This window comes from Dipodomys merriami, unplaced genomic scaffold (assembly GCF_024711535.1).
Source record: "Dipodomys merriami isolate MVZ:Mamm:240054 unplaced genomic scaffold, mDipMer1.0.p SCAF_551, whole genome shotgun sequence".
In the NCBI taxonomy this organism is placed as follows: domain Eukaryota; kingdom Metazoa; phylum Chordata; class Mammalia; order Rodentia; family Heteromyidae; genus Dipodomys; species Dipodomys merriami.
Genome location: NW_027206126.1, coordinates 167,605 through 195,402, shown reverse-complemented (window position 1 = coordinate 195,402; position 27,798 = coordinate 167,605). Strand labels below are relative to the sequence as shown.

At 39.2% G+C, this 27,798-nt stretch overlaps 1 protein-coding gene across 3 annotated transcripts; it reads left to right on the top strand.

Moving 5' to 3' along the window:
- The first annotated feature begins 524 nt into the window (after positions 1-524).
- LOC138811961 (3'(2'),5'-bisphosphate nucleotidase 1) lies at positions 525-26,898 on the top strand. 3 transcript variants are annotated; one of them, XM_069999913.1, is made up of 10 exons: positions 525-663; positions 8,800-8,927; positions 11,189-11,293; positions 13,203-13,310; positions 14,303-14,351; positions 14,762-14,853; positions 15,942-15,986; positions 18,832-19,029; positions 23,155-23,260; positions 26,085-26,898. In XM_069999913.1, exons 2-10 carry the CDS (start codon positions 8,808-8,810, stop codon positions 26,231-26,233), a joined length of 972 nt encoding a protein of 323 aa, XP_069856014.1. In that variant the 5' UTR covers positions 525-663; positions 8,800-8,807; the 3' UTR covers positions 26,234-26,898. The 3 variants fall into 3 exon arrangements, with proteins under 3 accessions (XP_069856014.1, XP_069856016.1, XP_069856015.1); XM_069999914.1 differs by lacking the exon at positions 525-663 and adding an exon at positions 5,265-5,334; XM_069999915.1 differs by lacking the exon at positions 15,942-15,986 and having other exon boundaries at positions 526-663.
- Positions 26,899-27,798: the final 900 nt, after the last annotated feature.

The window sequence follows — 27,798 nt, the reverse complement described above, 5'->3', positions numbered from 1 at the left end:
AATGGTAAACTTCCTTCTCCCTCGATTCAAATTTGGTATCTTCATTTCTTACATTGGAGGTACTCTTTGATGGAATTCTTGGCCTAATGTAGTTTGTCACCGTCCTGAACCACGACACAACTGCAACCGGTGTGGTTTGTCTCTAATTACCAGGGTGGGAGTTCCCGAAGAGCATGTAGGAAGGAATTAAAACTGATGACCAACCTGGCAAAAATGCCAAGGGATGTTGATCTTATGAAAACAAAGCTGACAGTTCTGAAGACTACAGTGAAGCAAGTCGTTGAAAACCAAAACCAAACTGCTGTTCATTTGGAGCATACACCGAAGCCCGCATCCAGGCACCAGAAGCCTGCACCGAGCCCGGAAAAGGGAGAGCCGGGGCTTCAGAGGCGTGCACCTACGGGAAGCTTGCCTAAAACCCGGGGAAGTGGAGTTTTCGGGCCGGCTGGGAGTTTGCAGGGAAAGCTCAACGAAGCTGTGGTGCGCTTGCGCCGCAGTTGGAGCATGCTCAGTAGCTGAGGCGGCTTTGCCCTCCGTCCGCTTCTGACCTATTGACTCCTGGAAAACGCGGTACTGGGCGCCACGAGGGACCAGAGGCTTCACAACGCGGGTTTCCTAACCCCCGAGGGCCTGTCTCCTGACGTCGTCGCAGATTTAGTCACTGTGAGTTTCTCTCGGCCGTGTCAGGGCAGGGCCGTGATCCCTATCAACCCCCTTCACGCATGAGATTCAAGGGATTTATGTTTTTTAATAGGTTAGATTGACTCTCCAAATAGTACAATCTCAGATCTAGAATCTTCCCCTATGGTTTTTGTGTGTGCCGGCTGTGGGGCTTGAACTCTGGGCTTGGGCGCCGACCCTGCGCTCTAAAGCTCAAGGCAAGCTCTCTACCGTTTGAGCCACAGCGCCACTTCCGGTTTTGTGGTGGTCTGTTAAGAGATCAGAGTCTCAAGGACTTTCCTGCCCGGGCTGGCTTTGAACCGTGATCCTCAGATCTCAGCCTCCTGAGTAGCTAAGATGACAGGCGTGAGCCACGGGCGCCTGCCCCCCCACCCCCTTTTGTTTATTAATTATACAAAATAGATTTCATTATGATATTAATATTTTGGCTACATGAATCCCCCCATTACTCTCTTGTCCCCTCCCTCATCCTTCCAGATTCTTTTCCTTTTCCCAAATAGTCCCACTTTTGCTTTCATGTCTTTTAAATCTAGATTCTGAGTATGAAAGACAATATGAGATAGTTGTCAGCCTTAGACTTTTCACTGCTCTCATTTTAGTTGTTTATTTTATGCTCCTGAGTGTTTTTGCTTTATTGTAAAAGCAACAAAACAAAACTAGACTTGAACTTATTTCACCCAAACTTAGTAAAATTTAATCCTAGCACTAAATTCAAAAGAAAAAATAATCTGGGTTGTTTTTTTTTTTTTTTGTCGGTCCTGAGGCTTGAACTCAGGGCCTGGGCACCGTTCCTGAGTCTCTGTGGTCAAGGCTAGCGCTCTTTGAGCAACAGTGCCACTTCCAGCTTTTTCTGAGTAGTTTTTATTGGAGATTAAGTCTTATAGATTTTCCTGCCCTGGCTGGCTTCAAGCAGCAATTATGAGAGCTCAGCCTCTTGAGAAACTAGGATTAGTAGTAATAGCAAATATTCTTTAGGTTACCATTTCTCAATTTGTTGGTCAGCATGATTTGAGTTTTCCTGGAAACCTAACTACTATATATGGATATATATATATATATATATATATATATATACAAATATGTATAATTCTTTTATTAAGTTTCTACAAGCCCTTCTTAGAGGTTTCCCCTTTGCACCTGTGGAAAAGTGCTCATAAACAGGCTCCTCTTCTTACCTATGCTGGCCTTAAACAGCCCTTTCTGGTTTAGTTTGCTTTCTTTAATAATCAGTAAGGTTGAACATTTCCTTGGTTCATTTTACTATTGTATTACTTTTACATATTGATACATTGGAGACTTTTACAAATTAGTCATTTGTTTAGTATATAATGGATTAAAAAATAAATTTTCCATTTTTTTTGCTTATGGCATTTTGTGTATGTAGTTTTAGCTTCTGTGTAAACTTATCAGTACACTTTAATGAACTCTTAATTTTGTGTTTTAAAGCCCTTTCAACTTTATAAAGCATCCTTATACTTTTATAGTTTTATTCTTTTAATTAAAATTCATCTGTTGACCTGGTTTTGTGTGCGTGTTTGCGCGTGCGCACACTTCTTTTTTGTTTTGAGATAAGTTTGTAGCCCATCATAGCCTGAAACTAGAGATCCTCCTGTTTCTGTCTCCCCAGTATTGGGATTATAGGCATGTACCATCACACCATTGACTTTTGTTGACGGAAAGTCAACAGGCCTGTAGTCTTAGGAGGCTGTGATATGAGGATCAAATTTAAAGCCAGCCCTGGGAGGAATCATTTCCAATTAACCATCCAAAAAGCCAGAAGTGGGAGGTAATGTATTTATATTTATGTGATTCTAGTTCTTTGTCTCTTTAACCAAAAATCTCTAGCTAAAGTTTTACATCATATTTTGATAAAGAGCACAGGAAATATCTCTATTATTTTGCATTTTTCAGAATTGGCTCTGTCATGCTCACATTTTTTTTATTTTTCCTGATGCCCTTGAACTTCAGCATTATTTGGTCATGTTCCAAATGATTTTAGTGTTTTGATTGGGAACATGTCTGACATTTTTATATCCTGATCCTCATATGCTTACCATCTTCATATTGAATTATAGATACCTCTTCCACTACAGTCTTCTGCTCTACCAACTGAGCTGTTGAAGGACTCACTATAGCTACCTCTTCAAGGCTATGACAAGTTGGTAATTTAATTCCTCTTATTTCATTCTGCACTAGTCCTCTGGCAGTTGTAAAAATTCTTTGAATGGATGAAGGTTAGGTTAATTGCCTTATGAGTTGTATAATCTTTTTTCTTCCCATATTTACTCCCAAGCTTTGAGCCCAGAATATTGAGAAATAACTTGGCCTATGATTCAGGGTCATATTGGTTATCCTGTTACATACTTATGGTCAAAATACCTTTCCAGAAGCCGGGCGCTGGTGGCTCACGCCTGTAATCCTAGCTACTCAGGAGGCTGAGATCTGAGGATCGCGGTTCAAAGCCAGCCCGGGCAGGAGAGACCGTGAGACTCCTATCTCCAATAAACCACCAGAAAAACCGGAAGTGGCACTGTAGCTCAAGTGGTAGAGCGCTCGCCTTGAGCTGAAGAGCTGAGGGACAGCGCCCAGGCCCAGAGTTCAAGCCCCACGACCGACAAAAAAAAAAAAAAAAAAAAAAAAACATTTCCAGAATATATAGTAAATACCTTTCCAGAAGATATAGTAACTCTTTTCCTTACCATTCTCCTTTGTCCTTGCTGGATATTCAGAAATACCAATCATTTTTATAGGGAAGCAGATATAGTTAGAGACATGTTAAACTAGATAAACCAAGTTCAGGAAAGCCAAGTATCACCTTTTTGCTCACATATGAAATATAGCCTTTAAAAAATATATATATATATATACACACACATATACACATGTGTGCACACATAAATACATATGCAAACCCATATGCATCATATATGTGTATAAAGTGAACATGTAAGTAACTGTGGGACTGTCTGGGATTGCCAGGAGGAACAGAAAGAGAGAGAGAGAGAATGATGAAGGATAAATAATACTGAAACACATGCTGTGTAGGTAGAAAGATAGCATAAGGAGAGCTGTTAAACAGTAGTGGGGTAAGGAGGACTGGGAAACAATAGATGAGGTTAGTCTGACCAAATTACTATGTATGCATGTGTGAATTTCCATGGTAAATCTCTCTTAATTAATATACACTGAGGAAAAATGAATCACAAGAAAATATAATAGGCTATTTTGGAGGACAGGTACTAGTGGGAGAGGGGAACATGGCCAAGGGAGAGGGGAACATGGCCAAGGGAGAGGGTGAATGAGGTGAATCTGACTATGCAACTTTGTATTCATATATGAAAATGAAACAATGAAACCTGTTAAAATTGTTTTAAGAAAGGAGGAGTGGAGGGGCTCACAAGGTGGCTCAGTGGTAGAGTGCTTGCCTTGCATGCATGAGGCCCTGGGTTCGAGTCCTCAGCACCTCATTAGCAGAAAAGGCCAGAAGTGGTACTATGGCTCAAGTGCTAGCCTTGAGCTGAAGATCTGAGCAACAGTACCCAGGCCCAGAGTTCAGACCTCACAACTGACAAAAAAAAAGAAAAGGAAAGAAAGAAAGAAAAAAGAAAGAGAGAAAGAAAGGAAGGAAGAAAGAAAGAAAGAAAGGAAGGAAGGAGGAGTGGAAATGGAAGGAGAGAGGTAAAGTTTAATCAAGTTTAATCAAGGGTACATTGTGTGTGTGTGTGTATGGAAATGACATTGAAAGGCTTTACAACTAATGTATGCTAATACTGATCTTTTAAAAAATTACAATCATTTTAATATTGGCAGCTAGTATCATTTCATGGTTATAGAGTCAGGTGTTTTATATGTTCATTTAAGAGGCTCTATTGTCAACTGCCATTACAAGTTCAGGCACAGAATTCAGGCCATTTTCTCAAGGTTACAGGGCTAATATATGCTAGAACCAGGATTGAAACAAAGATAGTGGTTAATCGCTAGTAGACTACTGGTGATCACTGCGCTGTAGGATTTTTGTTTTTTTGAGGGTTTTTTTTGTTGTTGTTGTTTGTTTGCTTTGTCAGTCATGGAGTTTGAACTCTGGGCCTGGGCATAGTCCCTGAGCTCTTCAGCACTACTTCTGGTTTTCTAGTGGTTAATTAGAGATAAGAGTCTCAATGGACTTTGCTGCCCAGGCTGGCTTTGAACCACAATCCTCAGATCTCAGCCTCCTCAGTAGCTAGGATTGTAGGCATGAGGCTCTGGTACATGGCTGCTTGTTTTTTTAGTACCATACATTAGTTATTCAAGGAGGGATCATTGTTACATTTCCTCACATGTAAGCTATGGATCCTGTTCAAGTACTCCCCAATCTCCCGATTAATCTTCACCTTCCCTGCTTCTTAAAACAATTTCAAGAGGTTTCATCTTTCTACTTTCATGTGTGCAATTAAACAGCACAGACCATGTTCATCCCATTTACCTTCTTTGTTAGCTGTACTCCTTTAGCTGCTGCCAATGGTGCGGTTCACGAATGGTAGTATTTTAGGACCCAGAAGCTGTAAACAAGATAGAAAAGGAAGTACCTAGAGTGTTACTTGAACTGCCTCCAAGTAAGAGGGAGTTAACACGCCTGTAGCTTGTGTTGTTCTTAGTCTGCTGGAACATCTGAAGGTAAGACATTCTCCTTTGGGACCTGGGGAGGGACAATATTGGAAAGGTTAATAAGAATGTCTGGCAGATTTTGTGTTTGGATAATATCATTAACTACATTTTCTTTATATTAAGAACAAACTTAAATCTATTTGTTAAGCAAAAAAAAAAAAAATTAGCAAATCTCTTAGGTCCAGGAGACAGTGACATTTCATAACTAATTCAGAGTGGACCAGAAAAGTACATACTTCAGAAAGAAATGGTAGAAATATTTCCGTATTTGCCAACTACACGTGATTTGTGGAATCTCTTTATAAATCGTTTCTCTCCTTTACATCTAACCTCGTTTGTTCATGTTCCTTATTAGTGGATGTTCTAGTTTGGAAATGTAGGATACAGGTTGTGAGGAAAGTCATAGGCAGAGTACCTGAAAGATTTTCTTTGGAAGTAGAAGGCACCAGGGATGTAGCAGGCTTAGGAGCAGGAAGTGGCTTACTCATTCCTGAGCCTTACAAGGCTCAAATGATTGCTTAATTAGCTCAAAGGTAACTGATACCTGTGCAAAAGTTTTAACACCATACGGTGAAGGAAAATAATCTTCCTGTCACAAAACAAGTCTTATATACCACAGAAACTCAAATGAGCATGCCAACACCTTAAAGTGTTCTTCATGTTTAATACTTTTTCTGGATCTGGGATGTAGCTAAGTGGTAGAATGCTTACCTAGCATTCACAATGTCCTGGTTTTGATCCCTAGCATGGGGCAGGTGGTTTGAGTGAGTGTCTGGGTAGAACTAAATAGTTGCCAGATACATGGCTGGTCATGGACATAAAGGAGTCAAAGTGTCCATTAAGCCCAGTGTTGCTGGCTCATGCCCTTTAATCCTAGCTATTTAAGAGACTGAGATATAAAGGATCAGAATTCAAATCCAGCTCAGGCAGAAAAGTCCTCAAGACTCAATCTCCAAAATAACCAGCTAAAAGCTATGTTGTAGGCATTGCTCAAGTGATAAAGCACCAGCCATAAAAAAATCATGTTCGGGCTGGGAAGGTGGCTCAGTGGTAGAGTGCTTGTCTTGCATGCATGAGGCCCTGGGTTCAATTCCTCAGCACCACATAAGCAAAAAGAAAAAAGCCAGAAGTGGCACTGTAGCTCAAGTGGTAGAGTGCTAGCCTTGAGCTGATGAGCTGAGGGACAGCGCCCAGGCCCAGAGTTCAGGCCCCATGATCGGACCCCCAAAAAAAAATAAAAATAAAAAATCATGTGAAAAAAATGTCAAGCTATTACTCCTGTATTCTATTCGTGGTGTTACTTAATTAGCAATGACCGTAAGTACTTTGTTACATGTGTAACACCCAATACCCAGTATGTCAAGAAAATTAATGTAGCTGGAGGAGAGAGGAATAGGGCTCAAGTGGTAAATGTTTGCTTATACCATGAGCAAAGCCTTGTATTCAATCCCCAGTACCAAAAAGAATGAGAAAACAATGATCTAGCCTGATTATGAGATAAGATAAACAATTTAAATATTATAAAGAAGTCCATTTTATTTATTTATTTATTTATTCATTCATTCATTCATTCATTTATTTTTGTTGGTCATGGCACCTGAACTCTGGGCCTGGGCACTGTCCCTCAGCTTTTCAGCTCAAGGTTAGCACCTTACCACTTGAGCCACAGTGCCACTTCGGCTTTGTCTGCTTATGTGGTGCTGAGGAATCAAACCCAGGGCCACATGCATGCAAGGCAAGCACTCTTACCACTGAGCCACCTTCCCAGCTCCTCCATTTTATTTTTATCTTAATTCCAGTCAGCTACTGGTCACATTGTGGTACTATATATTACTGTACACCAATTTCAGTTCCATCTTTTGGAGACCTTCAAACATTTGGCTTATTTACTGTTTCAGTTGTTTTCTTAATTCTTTTAGAGCATGGGCAATAGAAAGAAATGCTAAAAAGGTTAAAAGGCATGTCATATAGTCAGAAATTGGTAATAGAGATTGTGAATTGAAGTATATAGTATTTTTTATGTATAATATAGTCTTTATACAGAGAAGATAATATGTTACCTTATTGTGGTGAAATAATGTTGACCTGATTTTATTTAGGCATGGTAAGAGTTTTTGTTTTGCCATGCTGGATATTCAACCCAGGGCTTTATACAAACTGTGTATGTGAGCTGTATCTTCAGCCAGAGCGTTTTTCCTTACTTGGGTTTTGAGACAGGATTTTGCTATATTGGTGATGCTGGCCTGAAACTCAAAATCTTTCTGCTGTAGCCTCTGGAGTGCTGGAATTATAGGAGAGTGTCCCCATACCCAGCCACCTGAGGGGATTTTTTTGTTGTTGCTTTTGTTTGTTTCCCTCAGACTGGTTCCCCATAAACATGCTGAGACAGAGATATAGTGCAAGAGGTTTATTAGGAAATTTTTTGGCATCATGTGCAAAAAGGAGAGGAAATATTGGGTTAGGAGGTGATGTCAGCTAAGACCTCAGTTGACCTCATTTTGTTTTTTTGCTTTGCAATGCTAGGGATCAAACACAGGTTTTGTGCATATTAGGTAAGCATTCTACCATTTAGCTACAATGTTCATTCCTCTTCTTTTTAAACTCTTGTGCATATGCATTTGAATTCTTGGTGCTATTCATAGTTCTCTAGTACTTACCAGTTTTGTATATTTCTTGTTGTGGGATTGTTTCTTTGTTGTTTGTAATAAGGTTTCCCTATGTAACCCCCACTGACCTTAAACTCAGTATGCCCATCTCTGTCCCATAAGTGCTGGAATTACAGGTATGTACCCCTACCACTGGATTATATTTAGTTTTATGTTACCTTACCTAGAACTCACCACAATATTAATTTCTCAAAGTATTATACTTTAAGCCCTGAAGCATCTTTCACAGCACATTACATACCATACACACAAAACTTTCCTGTGCTAGGTGGCCTGGTGTGGTTTTACTTGTACTTTGAAATTTCCCATCTGTGAGAAGAAAAATGTTATAGGATTTGTTGAGAGAGTTAATATTGAAATGGAGTTTTTCCAAGTCTCCTTTACTGCATATTTATTCTGTTTACTGAGTAGAATAAATAAGCTCTTAATAAATAATTAATTATTTTACTCAGTTAATTGTGATAGTCCCAAGTAAGTATTCAATTAATTATCTGTTGAACTGGGTTCACATAAATGGTACTATTAATTAGGCTTTTAAAGTATGTGAGCTGGGCGCCAGTGGCTAATGCCTGTAATCCTAGCTACTCAAGCGGCTGAGATCTGAGGATTGCAGTTCAAAGCCAGCCTGGGCAAGAAAGTCCATGAGACTCTTATCTCCAATAAACCACTGGAAGTGGCGCTGTGGCTCAAGTGGTAGAGCACTAGACTTGAGCTGAAGAGCTGAGGGACCGCACTCAGACCCAAAGTTCAAGCCCCATAACCAAAAAATAAAATAAAATAATGTGATATTTTCTTGATTTCTTTTCAGAACTGATCATGGCATCCAGTCATACTGTGCTGATGCGGTTGGTGGCTTCATCGTATGCCATTGCTCAGAAGGCGGGAATGATAGTCAGACGAGTCATTGCTGAAGGAGACCTGGGTATTGTGGAGAAGGTGCTGCTACTCTCATCTCATTTCCTAACAGCCTGAATTCTGTTCTTTGAAGTTTGCATAAAGGATTTTATAGTTTGGATAAACATTAATAATAGTTAGAAGAACTGATGGCTCCCTGTTGGAGATTGCAAGATCTTTAGTTCAATGAGCTTTGTATCTGCTTTGCAAATTACTTCAGGACTGGGAGTGTAGGTTAACTGGCAAGCATGGGCTCTGCCAGGGAAAGAAAAAGAGAGGAGAGGGAGGAGAAGGAAAATGACTCCACACTTTTTCTAAGATCTTTATATGATATGCCTCTGACCAAAGGCTAGACTCAAGGCTACATCAGTACAGAGATGTAAAAACAAACAGGATTCCCTTTTATAATGCTGGGGGGGAGGGAAAACAACAAGAAGAATATCTTAGAAAAAGCTAAAGACAATTTGGTTTTAAGGGTCTAAATGGTTAATAATGAAAGCTTCTAAAACAATACACAGAGTTAAAATGCTAGTATAGGGTCAGCAAAAGAGATCCCATAAACTAGGTTAAAAGACGAATTTGTTTTAGATATGTGTTTGACCAGTCATAAAGTATCCTTGGCACTTGTATTTTTCAAGTTGTATATCAATAAAACATGATAGGCAAATTATGCCATAAGCGCACAGCTTTCTATAAAGTCTTTAGAGTTTCTTGCATTTCTCAAAACATGCAGTGGTGTAACTGAAAAGATTAGTATCAGTTTCTTGTTAACTGATACTCTTACTTCCTACCACATTTTTTGGTTACTGACTCTCTGTTTTCAAAATTATTCATGTTTTAGCTGACATGCTCTTGTGAGATTAGTTTGAGAAAAAGAGAACGGGAAGGAAAGAAAGAGGGAAAAAAGTAAAGAAAACACATTTAACAAGTTTGTCAATAAAATGTAACTATATAGCTAATGTATCAGATTATAGGGTATGTATTCAAAGTAGTTGCAGCATCTGAGAAAAGTGGAGTCAATTCAATACAATATACAGGAATAATTATATAAAGTCCTATATTTATGTTCCATAATACGGGACAAGTTTCCACTGACACATGTAAGGTACTACAGCTGCTTTCAGAATGCTGCTAATCTTGCTGCCTTTTCCTGGTGCGGGGCCGCAGCTGCACTCCCTACGCTGTCTTTTCTTTTTGTAAAATTTTTCCTTTCCTGAAAAATCAGAAAATGAGAAAAAAATAACAAGCATTAAACAGAAATCAGAAATCACTCATCACACTTACCATTGTTAATATTTTGGATAATTCCTTTCCATATTTTATTTTTTCCTTTGGTATCACTTACTTTCCTTAAATTGATTTTATGTTGTCCAGCTTTGTGGCCCAAAGAGCTAATGAGAATAGAAATACAGAGTCCAAGTTAGAAAGACAAGTAATAAGCCAGGTGCCTATAGCTTATATCTGTAATGCTAGCTACTCTGGAAGCTGAGATCTGAGGATCATGGTCCAAAGCCAGCCTGGGCAGGAAAGTCCTTGAGATGCTTATCTCCAACAAACCACCAGAAAACCAGAATCCCCACAGCCAATTAAAAAAAAGAAAAGGAAGGAAGGAAGACAAGTAATATTATACTTGTCCTCTGTATTGGCTAGGCACTTCCAGTATCTATTCTGTTAATAACCTTATTTTAAAGGAAACAGAAAAATCAGATTGCTGCACAAGGTTTCCAAAATAATGAACTCTAGTACTAAGTTGATATAAGGAAAAGGACATCTGTGTCTTAGAGAAGAAAGGAGTTGGGATAGTGTTCCTCATGTAATTAAATGAATAGCTACCAATGTATCTACACACACACACTCAAACACACAGAGGTAGTCTTCAAAGGTGACTGGTAATTCATCTTTAAGGTCAACAACTTGTAAAGAGGCGTAGATATTTAGAGAGTAAGCCCTTTTGTGAAGTTAGCATTTAGCAAAATAACGCTTTCGTTGAGATAGCCTGCAAAAGTCAGTGCAGCATAAGGGTGATTTGCAAGCAGAGAGTCTGGCTCACCTGATATAGTTGCTGGTCTTCCAGGAAAGTTATGGTATCATTTGCAAAACTGTCCATTGTCTTTCTGACTACCTGGATGTAGATTGAGTAGAGTGCCATAGGTGGTTTATGTATTAAATTTTATCATAATTCAGTTTATTATCCTATTCCTGTTTTACTTTCATTATGTTCTGTGAATCTAAAAACTAAGTGTAATGTAAAAGAGATAGACATTTGTGCATTTAGAAATCAGGATTTATATTCTTCGTTACAGACCTCTGCAACAGACCTGCAGACCAAAGCTGACCGATTGGTACAAATGAGTATATGCTCTTCACTGGCACGGAAATTCCCTAAACTAACCATCATAGGAGAAGAGGTAAGAGTTGTCAGGGATGTAGTATTTTGGTGTTTTTTTATTATTTTTTTGTTGGTCACTGTCCCTCAGATCTTCATCTCAAGAAAATGAGAAAAAAATAACAAGCATTAAATAGAAATCACTCATCACACTATCATCGCTAATATTTTGGATAATTCCTTTCCAGATTTTATTTTTTCCTTTGGCATCACTTACTTTCCTTAAATTGATTTTACGTTGTCCAGCTTTTTGGCCCAAGAGCTAATAGAATAGAAATATAGGATCCAAGTTAGAAAGACAAGTAATAAGCTGAGTGCCTATGGCTCACACCTGTAATGTTAGCTACTCTGGAGGCTGAGATCTGAGGATCCGGCTTTTTCTGCTTATTTGGTGCTGAGGAAACTAACCCAGGGCCTCATGCATGCGAGGCAAGCACTCTACCACTGAGCCACTTTCCTGGCTGATGTATTTTTTTAAATCTTTGTTCTATGGATTTATAACTGACCTGTCATTGATTTATCACCAGTGTTAAAATTTAAGTATTATATCTAATGTAACAGTAAGTAGTGATTATGGTTATTGAAGGAAATATCTCATTTTAAGATATTTTGGTCCATTTTTAGTCCAGAAATCTCAATTCCTTAACCAGAGGAGATATGTTTACTTTTGGAATTATTATACTCAGCATACAAACTATGACATGGACAGAGGGGCTGCATGTAAAACTTAGTGGTAGAGCATTTACCTACCATAGATTTGATCCTCAGCACACAGAAGAAAAGATGAGCAAATTTAGTTGTAAGAAGTATCATTTAGGCTTAAGAGCGCTTGACTCACGTATGTGAGGCTGTAGGTTCAGTTCCCAGTACCAAAAAATAAAATAGAAAAAATAGGAAGAATTCTAGAACTGGATGGGATGTAATGACTTCTGTTGTTTGTTTAAGTTTGTTTTAAAATCAGACTTACTCTGGGCTGGGAAGTTGGCTCAGTAGTAGAGTGCTTGTCTCGTATGCATGAGGTCCTGGCTTTGATTCCTCAGCACCACATAAGCAGAAAAAGCTGGAAGTGGTGCTGTGGCTCAAGAAGTAGAACACGAGCCTTGAGCTGAAGAGCTGAGGGGCAGTGCCCAGGCCAGAGTTCAAGCCCTACAAATGACAAAAAATAAATAAAATAAAATTAGACTTAATTGCATAAAAATAGACTTAATTGTAAAAGAGTAGAATAAGTTGGATTTTGTTAGTTTTCTGATGCTTTTTGTTTTGAAACAAGTCCTTCTTAGATAGCCCAGAATAGTCTTGAACTCAAGATTCTCCTGCTTCAGCCTCCCAGTGCTGCGATTAAAAACATTCATTACCATGCTAGCTCTAAAAATAAATTTTGTTTTACTTTGTTTTGGTTTTTTGTTTTTCAGGGCTGGGGATTGAACTCAGGGCCTCGTGAATATATAAGTACTCTACCACTGAGCCATGTCCCCAGGGTTAGAGTAAGTTTCTGTAAAATAAGCTTATGAAGTTAAAATTTTTTTTAAAAAAAATCTCTTTTTAAACTCTGTTCAGGGACGGGGATAATAGCTCAAGTGGTAGAGCACTTTTCTAACAACCTCAAGGTTTTTAGTTGAATGCCCAGTAATAATTTTTTTGTACTAAAAATATCTCTCTCCCTCTCTCTCTCCCCCCTCCCTTCCTTTCTTTTTCACTCCAACCCCCCCATCCCTCCTTTCTTTCTTCTTTAAATAAATTAACCCTGTTCAAGTTGTGACCATTAAGTCAGCTTTGGTAGGTCACATACGGTTTTTGCTTTAGGATTTTAATTAGGTTTACTTTCAAAGCTCTATTGACATGAATGTAAGTTGAAAGGACTAGTAAAAGTTGTGATGCTGCATTAACACAGGAACACTAAACAGTAACCGTCAGTGTTGTCTCTCCCACAGGACCTACCTTCTGAGGAAGTGGATCAGGAGCTGATTGAGGACGGTCAATGGGAAGAAATACTGAGGCAACCGTGCCCATCACAGTACAGTCGGATTAAAGAAGAAGATGTAAGCTCCGTTGTACAGTTTTACATTATACTCTGTTCATCTGGGACTTTGTTCTGTGTTGTGGAAGATATAGAAAGTGAGACAGTTTGTAAATTCCATCAACAAAAGGCTCTCACCAAAAATGCATGTGAAGTATAATTTCAGTGCTTCATGGGAGCCTACTCTGATTCATTCAAAGTCCTAGGCAGATGCTATTTATTTTCTTTATGTATTGCTAATTGTATGAACTATTCATTTTTTTTGCTTATGTAAATTGTATCTTTAAGGTAACCAGACTTTTTTGTTTATTTTAATCTGACAACCATACCTTGTTCAAAGCATTCTTGGTGCCTCTTTGAAAATTCCCCTGTAGGACCATCTAGAGCTCAGTATGTTCACAGCATTGTGCTTAGTACTCAAGTGACAACAAAATGTTGTCAGTTAAATATCTCATATTGCAACATTTCTTATTTTTTGAGATACAGTCTCACATCTAGGCTAGCCTAGACCTTGTAATCTTCCTGCCTCTACCATTACTTTTTTTGTCTAATTTAAATGGAGCTAATTAATTTATGACTATAGAATTTTTAAGTATTTTACTGTTACAAAACTGATTGTGTTACTTTAAGGCATCCATCATATATATATATATATTTTTTAATTTTTATTTTTCCTCCCCGGTTGTGAGGTTTGAACTCTGGGCTTGGGTACTGTCCTTCAGCTCTTCAGCTCAAGGCTAGTGCTCTACCACTTGACCCACAGTGCCACTTCCAGTTTTCTGGTGGCTAATTGGAGATAAGAGTCTCATGGACTTTCCTGTCCTGGCTGGCTTTGAACTTCGATCCTCAGATCTCAGCCTCCTGAGTAGCTAGGTTTACAGGCTTGAGCCACTGGTGCCTAGCCTACCTTATACTATTTTTTATTAATAAAAAATGGCTTTAAACTTTATATCTATTTGGGGATATTGTGTACCTGATTTGTGTATTTCCTCTTTTTTCATTTTTATTTTATAGCTTGTAGTTTGGGTTGATCCTCTGGACGGTACTAAGGAATATACTGAAGGTGAGTGTCTCTTGTGTTTATATTACACTAGGAGATGATGTTTAATTGTGCACATATGATATATTTTATATTAGATGAAAATCAGGTATCTTTATTGTTTGTTTGTTTTATTTTGTTGGTTGTGGGGTTTGAACCCACTGCCTGAGAGTCCCTGAGCTCTTTTGCTCAAAGCTAGTACTCCATTTCCAGTTTTTTTGAGTGGTCAATTGGAGATAAGAGTCTCATTGGGACTTTTCTGCCTGAGCTCACTTCAAACCACAATCCTCAGATCTCAGCCTCCTGAGTCTCTAGGATTACAGGTGTGAACCACCAGTGTCTGGTTCCAATTCCTGACTTTTTACTGCAAAAATTACTTGTACTGTGATGAGTCATAACACAAAAGAAGTATAACTGATACCTCTTTTTCATAGGTCTTCTTGATAATGTAACAGTTCTTATTGGAATCGCTTATGAAGGAAAAGCCATAGCAGGAATCATTAACCAGCCTTATTACAACTACCAGGTACTACTATCTGTAACACAAAAATGTTAACTAAATAAGCATACTGTGGTATGATTCCAAGTGCCATCTAGTCCACTCTTTTCTAGCATGTTTCATGAGCAGTCATATGGAAACTTTTTAAAATGCAGGTCCCCAGGTTATACTCTAGACTTACTGAACTAGAACCTCTGAGGGTATTTGGTACCAGGACTGTATTGTTATCTATAGATATTAATATTTGTATATTTATATAGAGAGACTCTGTTTACACTGCATTTTATTATTTACTACTGAAGTGCAAAACTTTGGGAATCGCTGATACGGTTCTTGATTAGCTGAGTCATCAAGACACCTGGTTTCTAGGTAGTTCTTGAAGCAATTGAAGGAATGAACCATGTCAGCCAAGACAAGATGCTAACCATGTTGCTATCTAGGTAATCCTGTGTAGTAGCTAATTAGAATCCATGTGATAATGAATTAAATTTGCCCTTGCACTCTTTTTTTCTTACTTCGTCTCTTCTAATCTCTTTGACTGCCCATTATATTCTGTCTTCCTTAGATGCAGAAGATTAGTGTTACTTTCAAACCAAGAATACACTATTAAATCATATTAAATTTTAAACAAAATTTTTGAAATAAAATACTTGAGGTATTTGCATTAATATGACTTTGATAGACCTTTGGAAAAACAAAGTAAGCAAAGATGATTACTTCTTCAATTTCTAATTTGAAACGAGGATTCATGTTTACTTCTAATATAAATTTACTTCTAATATAAATTTGCTTTTTCCTGCTACTTATTTATAACCACATATTTCTTCAGACTTACCAAAATAGTTGTACATTCTTGGGAAAGTCTTTCTGAATTGCTTAAGTGGCCATTAATTTTTATAATATGACAATGTGGGTACAGTATTATATGTAGACATAAGTATGATTTCCATATTCATTTTAAAGTAATTAATGGTTTAAAAGGGAGCATTTAATTCTTTAAAGAGACTAATGCATGTCATCTTTTATCAGAAATAAAGATCTAAATGCTTAGGATTTATTAATAATTTTCATCCCTTCTTTCTGAGATTAGAAAAAATTATATTCATCTTTCACAGAACAATGAAACGCAGAAGTTAAGGGAACACAGGAATGAAGCAAAGGTGAGAAATACAGCTAGGACTTGCCTAAACCACTAGGTAGAAAAGAGGTAGGCACTTGTGGTACCCGAGCAGCATTGTCCATCCTGTGCACCAGCTCATTTTCTTTTGTTCAGCTCATTACCTCTCCCTTGGCAACATTCCCTTCTATACTCTATCCTCTCTTTTTTTTCTCTTTGCTTATGCCATAAAATTTGTTTCAGCACATTGACATAGAAAGCTGGCTCAGCTGTGTGATATTCAAGGCTAAAGATTTCAATTTAGTCAGTCATGATCATCTTAAAGCTAAAACTTACCAAGAGCATAAGAGCTTACTATGAGCTCTAGACTCAAGGGATTCATATAAATTATCTCTTAATACTGAGCACACCCTGTAAGGAAGACATATCCCATTTTAAAGAAGAGGAAACTGAGGCAATGAAGTTGCTAATAGCACCAATGGGTAAATACCAAATCTGGGGTTAAAAGTCAGGTCCACAATGTGAGCACCGTTATATATTACAGACTGTGATAGACAATTTGCTCCAGGAAAGTTAGAATGAACTTGTGACTTTAAATGAGCATCATTATTCCACAATACTGTGAATTTCCGGAAATTAAGTAATCACTTAATCACAATCAAAAAAAAAAAAAAAAAAAAGAACCTCGGGGAAGGGAGGGAGGGAGGGGATGGGTAGGGGGAAAACAATGGAGGGGGTAACAATGTTCAAGAGGAAGTGTACTCATTACCTCACTCATGTAACTGTAACCCTCTGTATAGTATCTTTACAATAAAAAAATTAAAAAAAAATAAATACATTTAAGCATGTAAAAATACAAGTATTATCCAGCAAATATAATCCAAATATAATAATGTACAACAACAACAACAAAAAAAAGTCAGGTCCACAATGGAGGGGGTAACAATGTTCAAGAGGAAGTGTACTCATTACCTCACTCATGTAACTGTAACCCTCTGTATAGTATCTTTACAATAAAAAAATTAAAAAAAAAAAAAAGTCAGGTCCAGGGCTGGGAGTGTGGCTTAGTGCTAGAGTGCTTGCCTAGCATGCATGAAGCCCTGGGTTCGATTCCTCAGTAACACATAAACACAAAAATCCAGAAGTGTTACTGTGGCTCAAGTAGTAGAGTGCTAGCCTTAAGGAACAGAAGCTCTGGGACAGCACCCAGGCCCAGAGTGCAGGCCCCACGACCGGACACACACACACACACACACACACACACACACACACACACACACACACACACACACACACACACACACACACACACACACACACACACACACACACACACACACACACACACACACACACACACACACACACACACACACTCAGGAACAGTGCCCAGGCCCCACGACCGGACACACACACACACACACACACACACACACACACACACACACACACACACACACACACACACACATTCAGGAACAGTGCCCAGGCCCCACGACCGGACACACACACACACACACACACACACACACACACACACACACACACACACACACACACACACACACACACTCAGGAACAGTGCCCAGGCCCTGAGTTCAAGCCCTAGGACTGACAAAAAAAAAAAAGTGGGGGAAGGGGAGAAAGAAAAGAAACAAAAATTAAAGAACAAAGGAGAGACACTTTTCAACATAGATGCAGTTAGATTTGGTTATAAATTTCCTAGAGTCCTTGGTCAGTTTACCTAAATGATACCAAATCTTATTTTCCTCTTCTTTAAAATTTGGATAATAATATGTACTTCCTTGGGTTGCTTTGAGGATTGGATGAGATAATACCTGTAAAGCATTTAGTTTGGTGTCTAGTATCTGTATGGTATTAAGCAGAATATATGCCTGTCTACGGTATATGTACTATATTAATACCATGTTTTGATGACTTTGGAATAATTATTTTATGTACTAGATTTATTTTCTCTGACATACAGGTTTTATTTTTCTATGTATCCACTTACAACAGTATGGTTGAAAATTCTTTGAGCTCTGCAAAGGAAATCACAGATTCTATGATTGCATTATCATCATTTACTGGTACAAATGTTAGTAAACTCTTAAGCATGACCTCATTTTTAGTTTTTTTTTCGGAGGGAGATCAGTCGTGGGGCTTGAACTCTGGGCCTGGGCACTGTCTCACAGTTCTTCAGCTCAAGCTGAGCACTCTACCACTTGAGCCACAGTGCCACTTCCAGTTTTCTGGTGTTTAACTGGAGATCAGAGTCTCAAAGACTTCCCTGCCTGGGCTGGCGTTGAACGAGGATCCTCAGGTCTACCTCCTGAGTAGCTAGGATTATAGGCATGAGCCAACGGCACCCGGCCTGACCTCATTATTTATGGCTACTGTTCAACATCATCTTATTTACTTGTTCTGTCTCTGTGGCAGCAAAATACATTTTGACTATGTTTAATAACATGGTCCCTATTGTTTCTTAGATACTGAAAGTTACGATCAGTACATAGTGTTTCATTTCATAGACAATACTGGCAATAATGGCAATCTTCAGTATTACAAACACATTGTTTAATCATTTAGAAAGAAATCATAAATCAATATATGTTTCCTTTGCTGATGACTCAAGAATTCCTTTCAATACCTTTGACACTACTAACCAAAACAACAATGAGAATAATCAGCCTATTTTTTCAGGACAAGTTCTTTATCAGTGTTATTATACTTTTTTTTATCATATTATCATGCTTTTATTTTTATAAATACCTTATATTTGAAATGGTCTAACTGTAACTAAATACTCCATTTATGGCTGATATCTTTCTTCAGATAATTACAAGCTTTGTCCCCTCCTCTTCCTGCCTCCCACCTTGTCTACATAGGCAGGACCAGATGCTGTGCTGGGAAGGACAATCTGGGGAGTTTTAGGTTTAGGCGCCTTTGGGTTTCAACTGAAAGAAGCCCCTGCTGGGAAGCACATTATCACCACTACCCGATCCCACAGCAACAAGCTGGTCACAGACTGTATTAGTGCTATGAATCCTGATGATGTACTGCGAGTGGGAGGAGCAGGAAATAAGGTATGAAAAAGATGTGTCGGGGCTGGGAAAGTGGCTCAGTGGTAGAGAGCTTGCCTTGCATGCATGAGGCCCTGGGTTTGATTCCTCAGCACCACATGAGCAAAAAGAAAAAGCCTAAAGTGGCGCTGTGGCTCTAGTGGTAGAGTGCTAGCCTTGAGCTGAAGAGCTGAGGGACAGCACCCAGGCCCAGAGTTCAGGCCCCACGACCGGAGCTCCCCCCCCCGCAAAAAAAAAAAAAAGAAAAAGAAAAAGATGTGTCATAGACTCTGAGTTTCAAACTTCTTTTAAAAGGTAGAATAGAGCTGGGCTGGGAGCACCTGCTTAAAAATATAAAATAATGGGGCTGGGAAGGTGGTTCAGTGGTAGAGCACTTGCCTTGCATGCATGAGGCCCTGGTTCAATTCCTTAGCACCACATAAGCAGAAAAAGCTGGAAGTGGCACTGTAGCTCAAGTGGTAGAGCACTAGCCTTGAGCTGAAAGCTGAGGGACAGTGCTCAGGCCCAGAGTTCAGGCCCCACAAATGACAAAAAAAAAAAAAAAGTAAAATAATATGAAGAAAAGTTAAGGTTTAAGGGACAAAAGGATGTGGCTTAGTTATAGAGCATGTGCTTACAAAACCCTGGATTTGAAAGAGAGACCTACAAAGTGTGTGGGAGGAGGGAGGGCAGTTAAAGTTGACATCTTTCTTATCTGAGGTAACAGCCCATGCTTCTTGCCAATGACTTTAGTTCTCAAGGACCTTCTGGATATTTCTTAGCCCTTCAATAGAGTCCAAGCATAGACTTGTCTGCATCCTTTCTGGCTATTTCCTCCATTCTTTTATCCAGGCTTCTAGTCTCCTGGGAGCAAATGTGCAATGGGTCAAAATTTCATCTACCCCCATAAACCCTGACCTTTTCTCATCTGATTGTACCCTGGATGTCATTATGATAACATCCCTCAGGTATCTCAGCATGCCTAATTTCCACCCATCCCCAGATGTTTTCCTCTCCCTGTTTGCTGTGTGGTTGATTCGACCACCTTTGCCTAATTATTCCAACTAGACACATGAAAATAATCCCATATTCCCTCTTTCCTCACTCCTGATTTTTCCTTCCTCACACCTCAGATTCCTTCGTTCCTTTCACCCAGTCTCTATTTTTCCTCGTCACATGTCACCCTACCTATATATCTTCTTTTCTAATACCTCCTCTTGTCCATTTAGTACCATAACTGAAACCTGTCACCCACCTTCTGTAGTTCACAGTTTTCTATTTCACTCCAGTCTTCATAATGACTAGAGCAAATAAAAAAGATAAAAACTATATCTCTTCCAAATTCTTAGATGACTCCCATCTCAACAATTTAGGATCCACGGCTGGTACAAAGAATGTGATCGGGCTGGGAAGGTGGCTCAGTGGTCAAGTGCTTGCCTTGCATGCATGAGGCCCTGGGTTCAATTCCTCAGCACCACATAAGCAGAAAAAAAAAAGCCGGAAGTGGTGCTGTGGCTCAAGTGGTAGAGCGCTAGCCTTGAGCTGAAGAGCTGAGGGACAGCGCCCAGGCCCAGAGTTTAGGCCCACGACCCGACCAAAAAAAAAAAAAAAAAAAAAGAATGTGAAGCTTTCTATAGCCTGGCCCCTGTAGATCCCCAAGCCTCATCTCCTACTATTCTTCAACTCATACTTCTGCTCAGTGCCACTAAATACCATGCATTGCTGATAGATGCATATGCCATGCAGTACCTAGCACTGGGAAGGCTGATGTTTATTGAGCTGAGTGCAGTTCATAGTGTCCACATGTATGCTTCACAAGCAATATTCAGCTATGTGTAGGTTTTTTTTAAAGGCATTTACTGATAATGATGAAAAATGAATATAGCTGGTCATCAGAGGCTCATGCCTGTAATCCTAGCTACTGAGGAGGCTGTGATCTGAGGATAGCAGTTCAAAACCAGCCCTGGCAGGAAAGTACATGAGACTTTTACCAAAGTAACCACCAAAAAGCCAGAAGTAGAGCTGTGTGGCTCAAGTGGTAGAGCACTATCCTTGAGCATAAAGCAGGACCCAGGTCTATGTACTAGCATAAACAAATAATTTAAAAAATTATAACAATGGATATAGTGGCACAGCACAAGGGAAGCTGAAATGGGAGGATTGTATGTGCCTAGGCACTACCTCTGAGCTTTTACTGCTCAAGGCTAGCACTCTACCACCTGAGTCAAAACTCCACTTCTGACTTTTTTTTGTTGTTGTCAGTCCTGGGGCTTGAACTCTAGGCTAGGGCACTGTCCCTCAGCTCTTAAGCTACTGCTTGAGCCACAGGGCCTCTTCCAGCTTTCAGTTGGTTTATTGGAGATAAGAGCCTCAGGGACTTTCCTGCCTGGCTGGCTTTGAATCATGATCCTCAGATCTCAGCCTCTTGAGTAGCTAGGATTACAGGCATAAGCCACCGGCCCTTCTGACTTTTTTGGTAGTCAGAGATAAAGAGTCTCATGGGCTTCCTACACAGGGCTGACTTTGAACCCCAATCCTCAAATCTCAGCCTTCTGAGTAGCTAGGATTACAAGCATGAGCCACCAGAGCCCATCATAATACAAACATTTTAAGATGGAAATATATTCACTGAAACCAATAGTGACAGATAGAGTTGCTTGAATAGGGTTGCTCTTTGCCCCTGCCTTTTGTAATCAGGAACACTGATCACCTTTTATTTCCAAGGGGCATCAGTCTACAAAACATTACTTCCTTTTCCTCCCATTTGGACCTTTCTCTTTTGAAAAAGCTTTCCTTGGCAGTTTGTAACTTTTTTTTTTTTTTACAGTAAGGGCCCCTTTAAGAATTTGATTAGGGCTGGGAAGGTGGCTCAGTGGTAGAGTGCTTGCCTTGCACACGTGAAGCCCTAGGTTCAATTCCTTAATACCACATAAGCAGAAAAACCCAGAAGTGACACTGTGGCTCAAGTGGTAGAGCAATTGCCTTGAGCTGAGAGCTGAGGGACAGCGCCTAGGCCCAGACTTCAGGCCCCACGACTGACCCAAAAAAAAAAAAAAATTCATGAGCCGGGCACCAGTGGCTCAAGCCTGTAATGTAATCCTAGCTACTTAGGAGGCTGAGATCTGAGGATCTCGATTCAAATCCAGCCCAGGCAAAAAGTCCTTGAGACTCTGACCTCCAATAAACCACCGTGAAACCAGAAGTGGCTCTGTGGGTCAAGTGGTAGAGCCCTAGCCTTGAGCTGAAGAGGTGAGGGACAGCGCCCAAGCCCAGAGTTCAAGTCCTACAACAGACCAAAAAAAAAAAAAAAAGAATTTGATGAAAGCTTCATCTCCTCACCCATTAAAAAAGATGCACCTGGTATAGTTCTAAACATATTAGACTTGGAACATTGGTTAGGTAGGGAAAAAAAGGTTTTACTCAAAAGTTTACAGCAGGATTAAAATGTCTTATGGTTTTCATAAATAGTACTGAAAGACATAATTGGTTATTTTATGTTTACTGAAATTTTCTTCCTCCTCTTAGTCTATTCTCTTAGTATTTGAAATCTGAGATTTTTAGAAATAATTATTTTACCGTAATACAAAAAAAGTCAATTGAGTAGTGAAATTTGATAGCAAGTTTCTGTTTAGATAGTCATGCAAGCTATATCAGGGGCCACAATTGTGTGAGTGTTAAAAAAAGGTTGGGATGACTATTTAAAAGGTCATAGCAGGAGATTTGACTCTGAAGAACTGTGGAAGGACTTGTTAGACCAGTCAGCCATGCACACATGTGAGAATTACTGGTGTATTACTATATTGCCTACTACTTCCCAGTCCTTTACTTAATAATGGTCAGTGTTGAAGTTTAAAAATCTTAATATGACAGTAAGAAATAAAATAACAAAAAATAAAATAAACCTTTATCTAATTTGGTATATGATAAGAGGATATTTCAGATATCTTTCTTATATATTTGGCCCATTTTTTTCTCCTTTAGGTCTCCATATTTTATTAAACATCTATTATTTCTCCATAGTGTTGACGTTTTAATTGAAATATGACAGAGGAACTGATGAAACGTGCTCTTTAGGTATTAGCAGTTATTTTTTAATTTGTATCTCATCCATTTCATGTTGAGGATTAATTAATATTTTTATCCTTTCAGATTATCCAACTGATTGAAGGCAAAGCCTCTGCCTATGTATTTGCAAGTCCTGGATGTAAAAAATGGGATACTTGTGCCCCAGAAGTTATCTTACATGCTGTGGGAGGTTAGTCCATTTTATTTGGGAATAGCTTTTATATTATAAAAATAGTTTTTACAGTATAAAACTATTATTAAGCCAGGCGCTGGTGGCTCACACCTGTAATCCTAGCTGCTTAGGAGGCTGAAATCTGAGGATTGCAGTTCAAAGCCAGCCCAGCAGGAAAGTCTGTGAGACTCATCTCCAAATTACCACCTGAAAACTGGAAGTGGCACTGTGGCTCAAGTAGTAGAACATTCACCTTGAGCTAAAGGGCTCAGGGATGCCCAGGCCTAGGCCCAGAGTTCAAGCCCCATGACCTACAAAAAAAAAAAGTAAAACTATTATTAAGACATATTTTGGTAATATTCTTCTAGGACATAAAGCTAGATAGAGGAAATGTAGAGATTATTCAGTGCAACCATTCATTTCATAGATAAGTAGATTTTCAGCAAATTTGTTTTTCTTTAGTTCATAATCTCTTGGTGGGGGGGGCTGGCTTTGATCTGCTTGTAGTCAGTTTAATTCTTAATAATTGGGTTTTGGGTTTTGTTTGTTTGTTGTGGGTTCTGGTTTGTTGTGGTTTGGTACCAGGGCTTGACCTCAGAGTCTGGACACTGTCTCTGAACTTTTGCTCAGAGCTAGCCCCCTACAGCTCCACTGATGGCTTTTTTGGTAGGCTAGTAGGGATAAGAGTCTGATAGCCCAATGCCTGATGGCTCATCCTTGTAATCCTAGCTACTCAGGAGTCTGATATCTGAGCATCAGGGTTCAAAGCTAGCCCCACCAGAAAACCAGAAGTGGTGCTATGGCTCAAGTGGTAGAGTGTTTGCCTTGAGCTGAAGAGCTGAGGGACAGCAGCCAGGCCCAGAGTTCAAGCCCCATGATAGACAAAAACAAAACAAAAGAAAAAGAAAAAAAAAAAAGTCTTATAGACTTCCCTGCGCAGATTGGCTTTGAATCATGATCCTCAGATCTCAACCTCCAAGTAGCTAAGATCACCAGTACCTGGCTCATAGTTATAATTTTTTGAGAGATTTTTTTTTGCCAGTCCTGGGGCTTGAACTCAGGGCCTGAGCACCATCCCTAAGATTGTTTGTTGTTGTTGTTGGTGGTGGTGGTCATGAGGCCTGAACTCTGGGCCTGGTCACTGTCCCTCAGATCTTCAGCTCAAGGCTAGTGCTCTATCACTTGAGCCACAGTGACACTTCTGGCTTTTTCTGCTTATGTGGTGCTGAGGAATTGAACCCAGGGCCTCATGCATGCAAGGCAAGCACTCTACTACTGAGCTACCTTTGCCCTAAGATTCTTTTGCTCAAGACTCCACCACTTGAACCACAGCGCCACTTCCACCTTTTCTGTGTATGTGGCCACTTCCACCTTTTCTGTGTATGTGATACTGAGGAATCAAACTCAGGGCCTCATGCATGCTAGTCAAGCACTCTACCAATAAGCCACATTCCCAACCAGAGAAATTTTTTCTTGAAAAGTAAAATGTTCACTATTACTGGCATCACCCACTTAGGCTCTTATAAGCTGGTCTTGGTGAATCTTCATACCAGTGCTGAAGATCATAGTTAGAAATTTTTAAAAATCTGGTGGAAACCTAGTGCCTGTGGCTCACACTTTTAATTCTAGTTGTTCAGGAGGCTGAGATCATAGGATCACAGTTCAAAGCCAGCCAGAGCAGGAAAGTCAGTAAGATTCCTATCTCCAATTAATCACCAAAAAGCCAGAAATAGAGCTCTGACTCAAAGAGTTAGAGCACTAGCCTTAAGCATAAAAGCTCACAGATAGCTCTCAGGCCCTAAGTTCAAGCCCCACGACCAACACAAACAGACACACACACTGAAGGAAAATATATTACAGATATATACCCAGTAAGATGATTTTTTTTTCAGAGTCAAATACACATATAAAATTAGTGAGCAATTCTTAAATATCTTTCATCTAAACCTTTATAAAACTGTTAATATTGGGCTGGGAATGTGGCTTAGTGGTAGGGTGCTTGCCTACCATTCATGAAGCCCTGGGTTTGATTCCTCAGTACCACATAAACAGAAAAAGCCAGAAGTGGCACTGTGGCTCAAGTGGTAGAGTGCTAGCCTTGGATGCAGAGAGGCTCAGGAACAGGCACCCAGGCTCTGAGTTCAAGACCCAGGACCTGTTAATATTGTACAGTAAGCTGACAAAAACATTTTGAAAATGGGAATGGTGGTGATGGAGTATCAGAATTTGAAAAAAAATCACCTCAGAAGAAAAGAAACTAATTGAAAACTAAGAAATATAATTAGGAGAGTAGAAATATAGTTAGCTTAGTTGGAGACCTTGTGCTTGGCATGCATCAGGCTTGAGTTCAGTCCTCACCTCCAAAAAAAAAGAAATACAAATTGAAGATGCTTAATGAAGTCAATTTTAATCAGAGAAAATAATCTTTGTCCTTTTTGTTAAATTGTCCTTAAGAGTCTTAAATTCATGGGAATTAAAAGCTGACTTTGGAAGTGGTGCTGTAGCTCAAGTGGTAGAGCACTCATCTTGAGCTGAAGAGCTCAGGGACAGTGCCCAGGCCCAGAGTTCAAGCCCCATGACTGGCAAAATTAAAAATTAAAAAAAAATCTGAACTTTATGGTCCCTTATTATTTTTTCCAGAACTTATGGGATTCTTTTAGAGAGGCAATAGTCATTTAAAAATAACTAGAAGGGATATGTCAAGGAGGTAGCTAAGTGGTAGAGCCTGTGGTTAGTATGTGCCCTGCTCTGGGTTCAATACATAGCACCTCACTCCACCCCTCAAAAATACTTGAAATATGCTCCAACTATCCCCTAACATTTTGTTGATGTTTTCCTGTAGGAAAGTTAACCGATGTCCATGGGAATGCCCTTCAGTACAATAAGGAGGTGAAGCATATGAACTCTGCAGGTGTCCTGGCCACACTAAGGAATTATGACTACTATGCAAGCCGAGTCCCAGAGTCTGTTAAGAAAGCACTTGTTCCTTAAAGGAATCATTTACTTAGCCTCGTGGACTTGGTTCTCAAAACAATACATTTTAAAGCTGATTGGAAGGAATTAGAACTCTTTATTGATTGTTGATCAGTGACTTGTATTTGTTACTTAGGAATAGAAAATAGCTTAAAGAATTTATCTTTCTAGGGATCTAATACTCCTATACCTTGGACATATAATAAATTTTGTGTATTCTTTTTCCTGTTGGGCATGGTGGTACACGCCTGTAACTCCCAACTACTTGAGAGGAAGGGGACCTCAAATTCCAAGCCATCAAGATCAGGCTGGGCTACACAGGAGAAAGAAGAAGAAAAAACAAAACAAGAAATTTAATTTTATGAACTAATCAGCCAGACTGGTTTACATACAGAGAGAATTTATAAATTCAGTGTGAGGTCTTTTTTTTTCTTATTTTTATGTGGAAAAATGGGGGGAAATGTTTAGTTCTACCTTACTATCTAGATCATTTATTTAATCAACATTCCGAAACCAGATTTCTTTAGGGCACAAAATATTAAGTTGTTCTAGTATTTCACTTATTTTTCAGGGTAATTTTTAAAGCGCTCTTACTCCAATTATAAATATATATATAATATTACTATGTATGTTGATGGTATACTTGTTGGGAAAGTTTCTTTAAAATAAATTATTGAATCCTAGTTTTGTTGTTGTTGTTGTTGTTGTTTTGGGTTTTTTTTTGTCAGTCATGGGGCTTGAACTCTGAGCCTGGGTGCTGTCCCTCAACTCTTCAACTCAAGGCGAGTGCTCTACCACTTGAGCCACAGCACCACTTCCTGAATCCTAGTTTTTTATGTTATTTAACAGCTTTATAGAATTATTTGAAAATTATAAATTCTTTATTATGAGCTTAACTCATTTTCATTACATCTTTATAAAGCTTTATAATGTCATGTTGGGTACTGAGGATTGACCATAAGGCCCCAAATCTCCAAGGCAGATTCTCTACCACTTAAGCCATGCCTTCTTCCCCTTTTTGAGTTTGTTGTATTTAAGATAGAGTCTTGCTTAATGCCTGGGCCAGCCTAGGCTGCAATCTTCCCTGCTATCTTCTGCTCCTTGTACTTCCTCCTATTCTGAGGATGACAGGCTATGCCACTATGCCCAACCATTAGTTGTGATATAGAATCTCATGAATTTTTATGCCTGGGCTGGCCTGAAACCACAGTTGCTGCCTTTCAAGTAGCTCGAATTACAAGACTTGAGCTACCATGCCTGCTTATACTTGATCTCTAATAAAACCATGTTTTTTAAAAATCCTGTTAACCTTTAGAAGCAATTTCCCTTAATAGTGATGGTCTTCAAGAAAGTAAGCACTTTTTTCTCTCTTAATTGTTTTAATTTTAATATTTTATTCCAAATTTGTCAGTGAAGACAAATGACACTTCTTAGTCTCATCAAAGAAAGAATTCAAAGTTGACACAGAAATTTTAGTTGAGCATGATTTAGTATGGAGAAAGTAAGAGTACAAATGCAAAAGTACACCCACAAAGGAATTCAATGTGGGCACCTTGATCAGTCAAGTGCCAATGCATAAGCAA

What these genes read in the sequence shown, in the direction of transcription:
- LOC138811961 (XM_069999913.1), top strand. Translation starts at nt 8,808, where the DNA reads ATGGCATCCAGTCATACTGTGCTGATGCGGTTGGTGGCTTCATCGTAT. An exon ending in ACCTGGGTATTGTGGAGAAG is followed by an intron (nt 8,928 to 11,188) that starts GTGCTGCTACTC and finishes TCTTCGTTACAG; the next exon opens with ACCTCTGCAACAGACCTGCA. An exon ending in TAACCATCATAGGAGAAGAG is followed by an intron (nt 11,294 to 13,202) that starts GTAAGAGTTGTC and finishes TCTCTCCCACAG; the next exon opens with GACCTACCTTCTGAGGAAGT.